Source organism: Ricinus communis, chromosome 10 (assembly GCF_019578655.1).
Source record: "Ricinus communis isolate WT05 ecotype wild-type chromosome 10, ASM1957865v1, whole genome shotgun sequence".
NCBI classification, from domain to species: domain Eukaryota; kingdom Viridiplantae; phylum Streptophyta; class Magnoliopsida; order Malpighiales; family Euphorbiaceae; genus Ricinus; species Ricinus communis.
The window spans coordinates 7,262,552-7,276,823 of record NC_063265.1 but is presented as its reverse complement, the minus strand read 5'-3'; the positions used below and the strand labels follow the sequence as shown (position 1 = coordinate 7,276,823).

The 14,272-nt window shown below is 33.5% G+C and overlaps 2 protein-coding genes across 3 annotated transcripts; one reads left to right on the top strand and one right to left on the bottom strand.

The window, feature by feature from the left end:
- The first annotated feature begins 3,238 nt into the window (after positions 1–3,238).
- Positions 3,239–8,970, top strand: LOC8277676 (stress response protein nst1). Of its 2 annotated transcripts, none has more exons than XM_002533674.4 (4): positions 3,239–3,486; positions 3,731–5,428; positions 5,869–6,941; positions 8,415–8,970. In XM_002533674.4, exons 2-4 carry the CDS (start codon positions 3,920–3,922, stop codon positions 8,530–8,532), a joined length of 2,700 nt encoding a protein of 899 aa, XP_002533720.3. In that variant the 5' UTR covers positions 3,239–3,486; positions 3,731–3,919; the 3' UTR covers positions 8,533–8,970. The 2 variants fall into 2 exon arrangements, with proteins under 2 accessions (XP_002533720.3, XP_025015631.1); XM_025159863.2 differs by having other exon boundaries at positions 3,240–3,486; positions 8,412–8,970.
- Positions 8,971–10,870: 1,900 nt separating this feature from the next.
- On the bottom strand, positions 10,871–13,881 carry LOC8277675 (CBL-interacting protein kinase 2). The gene is made up of 2 exons (XM_048380391.1): positions 13,722–13,881; positions 10,871–12,829 (listed from the first exon to the last, which is right to left on the bottom strand). Exon 2 carries the CDS (start codon positions 12,405–12,407, stop codon positions 11,016–11,018), a length of 1,392 nt encoding a protein of 463 aa, XP_048236348.1. The 5' UTR covers positions 12,408–12,829; positions 13,722–13,881; the 3' UTR covers positions 10,871–11,015.
- Positions 13,882–14,272: the final 391 nt, after the last annotated feature.

Below are 14,272 nucleotides of genomic sequence, written 5' to 3'. Positions count from 1 at the left end.
ATGGACATAATAATTTATTTATATACCTCTATCTTTTATGCATGATAAATCTGCAATTTTAATTGATCATTTGCGTGAATTTGCTATTGGAGCTCACAGATATTTATTTATTTTTATCGAATTAAATTAATGGTTGTCTTCACAAATAGGCATCGGGATTTTTTATAACATTTTTATGGTATATGAATTAATATTAATAGGACAAATGTATATTTATACTTTTGAAATTTGGATTTAGTGAGTTTAATAGTTTAGCTTTCGATTTAACTTAATGAGTATCTGAACTTATTTAAATATATATTAGGTTAAATTGAACGTTAAAGATATTTAAATATTAAAAAGAATTAAAATGTTTATTAAGTCAAAATAAAAATTAAAATATTAAACTGACTAATTGTATAAATTTATAGATATAAATATGTATTTTTCATATTATATAATTTAGTTTGGTTCCATGCTTTAGTTTCAGACTATTTCTTAGAGATATATGCAAACGGGTCAAATTATTTATAATGTGAATAGTTATAAATCTAATAATTATTATTTGTATGCAAGATGAAGGTGAAAAATAAAAGATGAGGCAAATAAATTTAAGAAAGTCTTGATTATAAAGGAAGAAAGAAAAAAGAAACATTATGTTAATTATGTACAATATTTGTATCGTTACCACTTAAGATTTTTTAATTTATCGGAGGATCAACGAACTACATAATAAGAGTACTTAACTTTCTACATTTGTTATAACACGAAAAGTAGGATTTAGACCTAAATACTACTTGAAATTTGATTCTATCTAGTAACTTTTTTTCGTTACTGAAGCGAATAATATCAAATAGAAACTTTACTTTTAAAAACTAGTGCTATTACTTTTGTTGGAACCATACAAAGATAGAGATGGCAGCTGAGCGAATATTTTTGAGTATCCGATCAAATCTTAATCAACATATTCGGTTAATAATAATAAACGATTTTAGAATGTGTTTATTTATGTCGGATTCGAATTTGAACTTGCAGATACTCATTATCCGAACTCGATTATGTTAAATTTTATTATTTTATTATTTTATTTTTATTATCTAGAATATTATTTTAAATTTCATTAAAATTTATACTTGGGTTGTATTAATATATTGAATATTTATATTTGGTTAATTTATATTTTATATTTCCTTGTTTTAATTAATTAATTTTTATTAATATATTTTAAATTTTAATTATTGTAAATAGATTCGGTAAATAGGTACCAATTTAATTACACGAATTTTTATACAAACAGGTTGAGTACTCGCTATTTATTTAAATATTTTTAAAATATATTTAATAACTATTTGATTTAAAAGAGTTTTAATTGGATTTGAATAATATATGTATATATTTCTATTAAAATTTGGGACGAATTTGGATTAAAAAAATAATTTATTAAATAAATTTAGAAATATATTTTTTAGTCAAATTCAAATTCTAATACTCTTAAATCCAAATATAAATGCAGAGTATAAAAATGGCGTTGAAGTTATTTTGACAAAGTGGTAGACTCGGACAATTATATAAAACCTCATTTTAATTATAAAAATATTGATTTATAGGCTCGAGAATTTGAAGCGTTGGCCCGGAAAAAAATTGCTTGATGTACTCAATTTTTAAATTAAAAAGAATTTCTACATTTAAAATTATGCAAGTCAACGGTCAGTTAAAAATTCAAAAGAAGTAAAAAAAAATATAGTTTCAGATAAATATTACCACTTAAAAAGATAAATTTAAAAATAAGTACAAAAAAGAACTATTTTATAATTTCACTCGTTAATAAAAATAGGTCTATGATTTATTTTTTGATAATCAAGTGTCCTAATATTTCATTAATATGTTAAATTAAACACACTATTTTTTTTTGATTTAGTTTCATATTTTTATATTTTTATCCAATGTAATTTTACACTCTCTTCACCATGTATTTTATTTCATTCAGTCATTTAAATTTCTTAAAACTTATAGCTTAGTACTTTGTAATCTAGCACTAATATAATATGAACCATTAATAAAATAGCTTAGTACTTTTATCGTTCGTTTTCGTCAAAAAGGTTATTAGCTATCGAATTATATGAAAGCAATTATTATATTAAAATTAAATAAATATAAAATATTAATGATTTTAACTAATTTGGTATTAAAGTGGTGAGAGGAAACAAATAATGTATAAAAACCACTAAAATAAACAAAGTATGAAAATGTAAAAATATGATAGCAAATCAGAATTTACAAGTCATGGTAACATATCTGATAGTAACTTATCAACGAAGTAGCTTATAGATAATAGTTTTCGATAAAATAAACTAAAGTATTATTATTGTCAATAAATGAAATCATGAAATATTCTTTTTTATTCTTTATCTGTAAATTTCTAATATATTTATAAATAATGCATAGGATAAAGGAGTAATTATATAAAAATAATCCTAATTATGAAATAGACATGATGATTTAAAATTAATTTTATATGATATAACGAGTTATATAGAAAATACGTAAATAAAAAATTACTTTAAACAAAAAAAAAATTTGTTATTTTTTTTAGAGCTTTTCGTATTTAGTTAGCCATTCTAGTTTCTCACTTTTATAAAATAAAAAAAAAATTTAAATTTAAAAATTTAATTTGCAGTTCAAATGTCTAGCTACCGGATTAAAATATATTAATTTTTTAATTTATTATTTTTAAAAGTATATTTTAAAGTATATAAAATTTTTCTAATACTTTATTAGAAAATAATTGGCCCTTTTTAATTTATAAGAGGTACTAAAACTCCTTTTGCAAATATGAGAACAATGTTGCTATTAATTTATGCTACGGCGCTAGTTTTACAAACTACTAACTACTGCTCAAGTGCATTTCCTGTAATGACATTAGTGGAATTTCTTTCTAATATACCATGTCTTTCTTTTTATTTTTTATTTTCAAAAAAAAAAAAAGAAGCAAATTAATAGCTTTGAATTTTAATTTATCAAAATTTGCATGACTTACTTTTTGACTCAAACCTAAATCTTAAACTCACAAATCATTGTAAAAATAATTTATATAATATTAAAAAAAAGGGGTTATCTAAATTTGTTTACTAAAACAAAAAATTTGTCCACTAAAACAAACAAAACTGGCAGTGAAATTACCAGACCCGGTTCAGAAAGAAAAACCGGTTCAATTAAAAGGGGATTGCTTATAAAATGAAATTTCCTTACATTCCCTCATTTTCTTCTCCATCTCTCTTATCTTTTTTATTATATGCAAATTTCACAATATCTTTCTCTCTCTTTCGCTCTCTCTTTCACATATATATTCTCACAGTTTCTTCGCTGTTAAGGACGGACCCAAACAAAAAAAGCCACAACCGCCGACCGGCTTCCCGACCCGAATCCGCCGCATCCGACCCGAATCCAAACACTTTTCTCTCTCATTCCCTTGTATTAGCAACCAATCGCCATGCTCTCTCTCAATCTGTAAGTCCCCAAATCACTTTTCTTTTTTCTTTTTTCTTTTTTCTTTTTTCTTTATTCATTACTTGCAGCTCCAGAGTACGTCAACGTTTTCTTACAAACCCTAAATCCAAATCCTAATCTCTCCATTTATTAAAATGCTAATGTTATTTAGGTATTTTCTTGTGTTTCTAATTTGTATGTATTTTATTTGACTGATATATTATATTTATGTGCACATTTATTTTTTATTCTTCTATATTATTAGGGTTCTTGAGGTTTCGTGGAATCGCTCTCTGCATTGATATACATTCTCGACAGGGAAGTTGGGGATTTAGGGTTTTCAATTTGTAAATTCTTATAAATTTCAATTTCTAGGGTTTGTTGTTGTTAATTTGTTTGGTTTGAAAAATTTCAAGCACGACGGGGAAGAAGATAGGTGTGGGTTAAGAGGATAATGTGTATACTGTGTGTGATCCAGAAGTGGTCTCGCAAGGTTGCTACCATGCTACCTTGGTTAGTTATTCCTCTTATTGGATTATGGGCTCTTTCACAGCTTTTACCACCTGCTTTTCGTTTTGAGATCACCCAGCCAAGACTCGCTTGTGTTTTTGTTCTTTTGGTTACTCTCTTTTGGTATGAGATTTTGATGCCTCAGTTGTCTGCCTGGCGTGTGCGTAGAAATGCCCGTTTGAGGGAAAGAAAAAGATTTGAAGCCATTGAATTGCAGAAGCTGAGAAAGACTGCTACGAGAAGGTGTAGAAATTGTTTGACTCCTTATAGAGATCAGAACCCCGGTGGTGGTAGATTTATGTGTTCTTATTGTGGTCATATTTCTAAAAGGCCAGTTTTAGACTTGCCTGTGCCTCCTGGATTGGGGATGTCAAATTCTGGGATTATTAAGGATCTTGTTGGAAAAGGTGGAACGATATTGAATGGTAAGGCATGGTCTGATAATGGATGGATGTGTAATCAGGACTGGTTAGAAAATGGGAATTGGGCTGGTGGGTCTATTGCAGGGAAGTCTAATTACTGGCGGAAGCATGGGAGTGGGATTTTTGGTGGTGAGGAAAATTGTTTGGCTGAGAAATCTTATTCTGGTGTTGCGATTTTCGCTTGCAAGTTGTTGACTTCTTTTTTCTTGAGCATTAGGTGGATTTGGAGAAAGATTTTTAGGATTAGCTCATCTAAGGAAGATGATTCTTCTGATGCAGATCATAGAGGGATGTTGACTAAGAGGGGTGAGAATGGGGGAAATTATCATGAGAGCAAGGGAGATAAAGCTCGTCGTAAAGCTGAAGAGAAAAGACAAGCTAGGTTAGAGAAGGAGCTTTTGGAGGAGGAGGAAAGAAAGCAAAGGGAGGAAGTTGCAAGATTGGTAGAGGAACGTAGGAGGCTGAGGGATGAGAAATTGGAGGCCGAAAAAGATCAAAGCAAATCTTCACCATCCACTACCCAAGAGAAGGATAGTAAGAAGGAAGCGGAAAAGAAGCGTCAGGAAAGGAGAAAGGAAAAAGACAAGGGGTCTAGTAAGAGTAACTCTGATGCTGAAGAGTTGGAAAAGAAATCTAGTAAGGATAGTGAGCGAAAGCGTGACTTTGATAAGAAGGGTGAGACTGACCGTCGAGAACATCAGAAATCTGGGACAGAATGTGTGAAAGTTCAGACCTCTGAATCAGGGCATGGGATAAAACATCCATCTGCAAGCAATTATAGCCGTGGAAATGCTGGAAGTAGGTATCTGGATAGAATGAGGGGTACAATTTTGTCTTCTTCTAGAGCTTTCACTGGAAGTGGTTTTTTTGGAAGGACAGCTAATAGTCCTTCTTATGTAACAAAAGAGAATAAGTTCGGCAGTTCTGTCGATAATGGCCATACTTCTGCTCATAGGAGGGATATATGTCCACCCGAACGTGCAGTTGGGAAATCTAGTGTGAATGGAGACGAGAAGAATGTAAACCATTCTGTAAGTTGTTATCTATACATGCCATTTTATTATATTTAGGATGTCTGACAGCCTGAGTAATGTCTGCCTACCATCATCCTCACTTCATTATGGTGTGCGTCTCTTAGTTTTCCATTTTACTGGAAATCTTGCTATGACTAGGTTCGAAAGTAATTTAAGAAAATGTAATCTTTAGCTATTTTGATTGATTAACATTTCAGTCAGTCTTGCATAACCTCGTCCTCTTTTTTGAACATTCATTGTAGCATCTTGCTGAAAATTGAGTTTATGAAAATATATAATTTGACCCATTTTGCATAACCTCTTCTTTTTTATCTGAATCTTTGAACATATTTATTGATAAGCAAATCAGTAGCCATAGAGATTGTTTTTAAGTCCTTTCACTATTAATGCACTGCGTCAGAAGAAAAATCAGTATTACATTGTTGAGCTTTTTATAGGTACTCTCGGAACCACATTCAAGGCCGGCACCTAAGAAGTCTTGGCAACAGTTATTTACACGTACATCATCAGCTCCTTCCTCAAACACAAATGTCATTAGTAGGCCAAATTCAAAGCCCCAAGCAGAAGTTCAAAGCCCGCAGTTACATGGGCAATCATCATCATTACAATCATTCGATAACCCTATCAGTTTTGGGCTGCCGTCGCCATTTACTATTCCTACATATCCAAGTGTATCTAGTAGCAGTAGTTTAGGCTTTTCACCTCCCATTGAAGGCATTTTCCCTCGTGGTGTTGATGGACCCCATGAAATCATACCTGAGGAACCAGAGCTGTTCGAAGATCCATGTTACGTTCCTGATCCAATTTCATTGCTTGGGCCTGTTTCAGAGTCACTTGCAGATTTTCAGTTTGACCTGGGGACTGGATTTACGTCAGACATTGGATTGGAAAGGCCTCATGCTTTGAAAAATCTGTCCACATCTCCTGAAGTGAGCAAGCCATCTCCAATTGAGTCTCCATTGTCACGACTACGAGTAGCTGATGAAAAGCATAATGGCTCTAATTGGTTCCCAACTACTCCTAAGGCTCAAGACTCGCACAATTTGCCAATGGATGATGTGCATGTGCATGCGAATGAGAAGGGTACATGGCAAATGTGGAACAGTCCTCTTGGTCAGGATGGTTTAGGCTTGGTAGGTGGTCCAGGAAGCTGGCTTTTACCTCCAGAACGGACTAGATTAATCAATGATGATTTCTTGCAGCCTTCACCTCAAAAAACTATGGCTTCACTTTTTGCAAAAGATGACCAAGTGCTTTCTGGTACTCATTCACCACAGAAGGTTTTTCTCGGCAATGGCCACAGTGGTGGGGGATTTAGTCCAGTCACTGGTTCAAGTGATAATGATCCATGGTTACAGAATGCTTTTTTTCCACCATTGTCGGGCAGTGAGAGCCATTTTTCTCAGAAACCTCAGGAGGAGAGTACTCGGAATGAATTGATTTATGGAAGTCCCACTGGAGCTGCAAACAACCATACTTTCGAGATGTCTCCAGCTAATTGTTGGGTCAAGTGAGTGCTCCCCTATTAACCTCTTTTATTTCAAGTTACTTACCTAGATTATTGGTTGTACACATGCAATAAAACTAGAAAAATTTCATCTGACTTGTGCTATTAATGAGATTGATCAAAGTTTCACTAAGAAAAGATAATTTTATTGAGATGATTGGAATATTGTGCCAGCTTAATGCATTATGGTGTCACAAGATTCTGGATATGGAGAGATAAGACATTTCTATTAATATTTTGTGTTCTGTTCTTTGGATATCATAGTATTGTTTGACTAAAATGTGTCTCATTACCTGTTAGGCTTAGCCACCTCTCTTTGTACAACTCCTAATTAGCCATTATGTCCTCTCAATCATGTTGATGATTTGATGGATGCTTTTCAGGATGTCTAAGTATGGTGGTTACTTATTCTAATTATGCCACAAAATAACATGTTGTGACCACAGTAAACTGTTGTGGCTTTGAACCACACTAAAATATGTACAATTTGGCAGATGTATTTGCTGTACCCTTGTTCTATTGGGTTGTAGGGGTGGAGTGTTTTTATTATTCACGTCTTAGGTTTTCAGTCTGTGCATGGAACTGCATGCAAGATTGAATTTACAGAATATGACAGATCATCACTTGATGTGCATAAACGTATGTGCATCTTCGTCTATTCTACTCGCTACTTGTTATAACTGCCATTTGAAGTGACAGTTTATTAGGGGTGCTGCCTGTCACCCAAAGATTGGGCGCTGAGGTTATATTTTGAACTCCTGTTGCTGTTTTACTAGCATTTGAGTTCTGCTTGCCTTTTATTCTGCATCAACTTGATGCTTATGTACCACTGCGTCCGACAAGTTTATTTGCTTGGTAAAAGCTTGGATTCAGTTACTGCTTAGCGATGCAAAATCTTTTGGGTCTGGACCATTTGATATACTAGCGCAAAATCGACTTGAGTTATTTTATCTGACTTGTAACTGTATCTTTTAATACTTATACTCTTGATTCCATGAGTTCTCATTCAGCATTATCAAGTTGGATATTCATAAAACACTTCTGTCTTCATTGTTCTATTTAAGCTGGCTCTATAGTATCTATATTAAATAGAAATGACTGTAGTCATGCCTGCCGTCTCACCTCTGGAAAGAGGATTAATTTTGAACTGACATAACTTTGATGTGCAATACGAAATAAATGGCATGTTTTTTTAAAATTCTCAGCTTTCTCCGACTTTGAGATTTCTTAGTGTGATGCTTTAGCTGATCAAGGTTGTCAGATGCCATTGGTTTTCTCTTTGATGATTGTATTGTCCTTGTGTTGCAAACCACAGGGTGATACGTTCATCTCTAACATGCACTTAGAATTGACCTCCATGGGATTGTATGTCTTGTGCCCTAACATCAGATATATGTGCCTTTGATGCTACTGTTCTTTTGTTCAGAAATTAGTAATCTTAATCTGATTCTTGATTGCCTTTTTCGTTTTCAGCAGGAAGGACTGGAATGTTCAAGATTCAGGAGAAGGTATTGGGAAGTCATCTTTCACAAGACCTAATACTGGGGGTGGGTACCCAACCCAAGATGTACAGTCGTTTTGGTCGTTTGATTAGAGAGAAAAAGAAAGAAAAAATGAAAAATGAAAAACAGGAGTAACAGTATGAGGGACCTAAGTACACCTCCTGTTCAGAAGTGGCTAACTTGCCTCTTTTGTAGGAGAGTCTAGAATACTGGATGGAATTGTATCTTCCTCTTCTTTGTAAGGGAGATTAATTTTACTTACGTTAGCATGGATAGGAATACACATGGCATGCATTCACTTGTGCATCAGGTAACAGGTAGGTGTCCTACAATTCTAAAATTTAACTTCTCGTTGTGCCTGGGGGAGGGGGGGGTGTCCCCTTTTTTTGAGGAAAATTTGTTCTACTGAGAATGGAGCTATTCTGATCCTTAATTGCTCTCTCTTCAACTGAGTGGATGTTTAAAGAAATGATATACTAGCGCAAGATGCTTCTATCTGTTTATAAAATCACAATTCCCGAGTTTTTTCAGTTTGCATTTTTCCACTTCTGAGAGACCCCTTCCAGTCCGCTCCACCCTCAATTAAAAGTTCTATTTTAGAGATTCATGGAAATGCCCTTTATTTGCTGCCTTTCACATAACATGGCATTGACATGGAAGGATGTTATTTAACGCATGGAAAGGTTCTGAGGGTGTTATTTATGAGTTCCATTGGCAGTTGGACTGTGATCGAGTTGTTTTCAGGGAGCTACAACTGTTTCATAAATAGTTTCTTAAGTGATGTTTTATGGCCGATGCAGGAGGTAATAACTGAAGTTTCCATGTAATGTGCACAGCTTGATCGATAACATTGTGTGTAGGCGTAGGCTTTTTAAAAAAGCTTCTTCTATTGAGCTCGCATTTCGGGTTTCACCAAAATGAACAAACAAAAAACAGGAAAGTCCTAATACACAGAACAGAACAGAACAGACGGGCCAATATTTTAACCACAAAGTCAATTATTCTGTATTAAAGAACTTGCATAAACATTGTTGCTGTGCTATGTAAATGTAAATCCACCAATAACAAGAGTAGAAGGAGTATCCCTCGGATCCCAAAAAGCCGTGTGGTCGGCTTCTAGTTGTAGTTCAAGTACAAGTTGAAAGATTCAAAATTGCCGCCTTATCAATGCCGGCTTTTGAATTGCGTTTCAAACCTGTTACTTGTTAGTCAAATGGGACTCCTGTCATTATTAATCTTTTCATGTTTGAACCTTCTTTACCACTTATTACAATTGCCCTCTAGTTTCAACCACGACAAGTGTGAAATTAGAATTCTGGACTGTCTTGATATAGTTAGTAGTCGCTACTTTGTAAAATTATTTAATTGCTCCAATTATTTTTGATGTTCTTTTATTGGAATTGGCCGGTAGGTAGTGCTTTTACTTATTGTTGGCACTTTGGATGGATTGATTTTATATTATCAATTTTAAGTTGGGTGCATTAGGTCAGTTAGTTAGAATTAATATAGATGTTGATTGTATGCAAATTTCTTTCCCTTTTGTCTGTTTATGACAAGTGGAAGTTAGTGATGTTAGATTAGGTTGTTTGATTATGCAAAATCCTATCATCTTTTTTAACGGCCCATCGAAAACTTTTTTGTCATCAAAATCAACGTTAGTCTGTAGCTTCATTTGACCTCTTCTTTTCCCTCCCAAAATATGCTAACAGTCCACCCTCAACAAACTTTCAAAGAGCTGCAGATATTCTTATGGGCTAACAAGAGAACATATATTTTTTGTTAAATAGGATTAGAATTAGAATTAACCTTAGCCTTTATACCACTTTACTATTTTAGTCTGTCGAGCTCTTTCAATTGAATTCATGCTTTATTGAGCCCTTTAATCATTCAATTTTCTTCTATTAGACCATTTTTCTTTTTGCAGAAAAATAATTTGTCTAGAAGGCTTTTAACGAACATCCGTGTTGAATCATTCAAATAGCACATATTAAGATTAATAAATAACAAGATTAGAAATATTAGCTAATTATATACGGTAAAATCAATAATTCAACAATATATTTTATTGTTCTAACTTTTCCATCAGCTTATTTTCGGATGCCTATTTTGTTAATATATGTTCAATAGAATATGATATGTTAAATGTTTATGCTTCTTCTTATAAGATTTATCGGCACCTTTTTTAATTTGTTTTTTTCCTTTTTCTTAGCAATAAGAGAATTATGTTTATCAAAAATAACTTATTTTATTCTTACTAATTTTTAGTTATTTATAATTTCATTCCATAACTATTTGTAATTGAATCTCATGTTTAATAATAATTCTAATCACGTCCAATGCATCTAAAGAAAAAACTAATAATTTTAAAATTGAAAGATGCAATTAAATTTAAACCTAAAACCTGCATGTATGGGTTAATGGAGGGGATAATTTAATCGAATTCGGCTAATAAACTTATATATACACCTTGAGGTGTCCATCCGTTTATAGCAATATATTGTACTCTGAAACAATGATAAACACTCCTCAACAATGAAGCCAGACATTTACAAACTTAATTCCTAGATTATCTTATTTAGGTTGTATCCTGAAGGGAGACCACCTGCCCTGCGCACACCTGAGAAGGCTCTTCTTGTTGCATTTGTTGCTGTTCTCCTTGCCAAGACCAAACAATGTCCTTGAGTGCAGGTCTCATCTCTTCTTTCAGTACCCTCTGATACTCCAGGGTATCTCCACTGCACTTCTTCATTTCCACCAAATGAAAACAAGGAGTGATCTCAAAAATCTCTGCTTCAATACCCAGGACCCCTTTCCTGCCTTCCTTTGAACCTTCCAATTTCAATAAGCCTCCGTCTTTCTTTTTTGTTTTCAACCTCAATCTCTTAGCAATATCTTCAAGCTTCGAAATGATGATTGCGGCAGGCTTGTTTGCGGTAAACCGCACTTCTTTCTTTTTCTCTTTCTCCTCAAACAAGCCAGACAAGTCAAAGCCTGATGAATAGGAGATGATATCAAAAGCATTCAAGTTACAAGGCTTTGCCAAATCTTGCTTGGGCTCTGAGCCAGTGCAGCTACTTTCATTCACATTAAACACAGCATCACAATCCACCAGTGCTGGTTCTGTTGTGTCTATCTCAGAGATTAGAGGTCGAGGTTCTAGCCCTTTACGAAACCAAGAATTTTCCATTATTCTGGCCATGGATATCCTCGTACTAGGATTTGGATCCAGGATTTTTGACAGTAGTTTGCGTACTTCAGGTGCAAACCAATTAGGGAATTTGAACTCTGCTTTCCCAATTTTTCTGTACAGTTCCATCAGATTTGAGTCATGGAAGGGGAGATAACCAGCCAACAGCACAAATAAAATCACCCCGCATGACCAGATATCAGCTTTCGCTCCATCATACCCTTTTCTGTTTATCACTTCTGGAGCAACATAAGCAGGGGTTCCACAGGTTGTATGAAGTAACCCATCTTGTCGCTTGGACTCTGCAAGTGCACTTAGTCCGAAATCTGAAACCTTTAGATTCCCATTCTCATCCAACAATAAATTTTCTGGTTTCAGATCACGATGACATACTCCTCTACTGTGGCAATAATCAACTGCACTGATAAGCTGTTGAAAGTATTTTCTTGCAGCATCCTCCTTTAGCTTCCCCTTAGCTACCTTGTTGAAGAGCTCGCCACCTTTAACATATTCCATGACAAAGTAAATCTTGGTTTTAGTAGCCATTACCTCATAAAGCTCTACAACATTCGGATGTCTAATCAGTCTCATAACAGAAATTTCTCGCTTAATCTGGTCTATCATCCCAACCTTCAACACCTTCTCTTTGTCAATTATCTTGATGGCCACACTCATACCAGTTTGAAGATGCCTAGCATGGTGCACTCTGGCAAAAGTTCCTTGGCCCAACAATCTGCCCATCTCATACTTCTGCATCAACACATGCCCTTTGTTTTCCATTTCAAGCTATAGTATCTGTAATTTGTACACAATATGAACTGCTATACCTGCTAATGCAATATATATGATATAGGTATCTACGAAATGGATCTCAAAAGCTTAAAAGCTCAACCATCTTCACACAGATCATGCTTTGACATAATATGTGCTCCTGTATTAGGCAAACTGGGCATTTGAGCATATAACTCAAACGGGCTGTCTGTTAAACACCGAGTCTTAAGAAAAATATACAAGGCTAGCCCACATGGAGCTGTTACCTTGTTAACCTCAGCGGAAAAGCTCCTGAATTTCAAGTACATCTTTCAGCATTCCCTGATGTTTTGTCTTTCACTGGAGAATATTTATGAAGATGGAAAAGATTGTAACTTTGAAACTTCAGTAGATAGGTGATTAGACAAAGAAGATCAGCAAATGATTTTCACCTGAAAGAAAGAGGAAAAGGTTAAGATTATAGGAAGTCCAAAATCCCAGATAAAAACATTTTTGGAGAAGCGAAACTCCACATCCATACAACTCATTCTCATTGATTACAGGAATTAAAAGGAAAGGAAAGCAGAAAAATCATATCAAAATAAATAAGGCAACAGGGCTAAGATACAAACAGCACTCTTCCACAAAGGCAACCAAATTTACCGCAATTTGGAATTTCAAAGTTAGTTTTCTTAACACTGGACTATTCAGAAAATATAATAACCAAGGAGAAACAGCATACGACGAGAAATCAGCAAGATTATGCTGTGAAAACTAGACAATTTTATACAGACAAGGAAATTTTACATGCAAATTAGAATACCAAAAAAGATCAAGCAGCACATGATATTTTGTTGATAGTACGCCCTTATTTGTTATTAGGAAAGAAAATTTCAATCCATGATTGAAATTTTTTCTCTGAGCTGCACAAGCAGAGAATAGAAAATTGTTCTTGAATATCCATAATAGCAGAAAAGAATAACCAAAAGGAAAAGAGTAAAACTCCACTACCAGTTACCCAAAAGAAAGAAACATATGTGTAGCAATTATATTTACACAAAACATGTCAGCAACAACGAATAACTGGAATGGAAGGCAAACATAAATAACATCAAGAAAGAAAAATCTTGAAGGGTATTTACAGAAATGAGTTGCATTCATATAAAGAAAAGAACAGATTAGAGATTTAGAACCCAATTATAACTAAAAACAAAAGCCAAAGGATATTATTTCATTCTTTACATACAAACTGAAACTGGAACCATGCAAATCTGGCAAAGATATTTTTCAAAGAGAAATAAGCAAAGCCTAAAAGGAAAACATAAGGAAAAAAACTTGAATTACCTATGAAGAATGAAGAGGAAAGAATTCTCTGGAGAAAAAAAAAGAGAATGAGAGAAAGGATTTTTACTTGTAGAGAGAGAGAGAGAGAGAGAGAGAGATGAATCTAAAGAAAGGCTTAAAATTGAAAAGAATGGGACCTCATATCTTTCTTCTTATACCCGCATAGCCTGCGACTCTTATTTAATCACTTCCCTTTGGAATTAAATTTTCTTTGAATCTCTTTATAATAACTTTTAAGAAAAAATAAAAATTCTTTGAACTTACGAAATTGCCACACTGTGCTTTTCCATATAAAGAATTTTGTCACACTGTCATTTTCCCCATATTCATGCTTACCAATTATTTTGTGAGGGTTTATTTAATGAAGCTATCTTTTTTTTTTTATATTGCGTTAAATAAAAAAAATAAGAAAAAATAAACTAAGAGATTTTTATATTTTTCATTATAGTTTGACCTTAGGAACACAAAAATTCTTGCAACTTTGATAATCTAACCATCAATAGGTTATTAATTTTTAATAATAAAATTAATTCTGTTTAATGTAATACAGT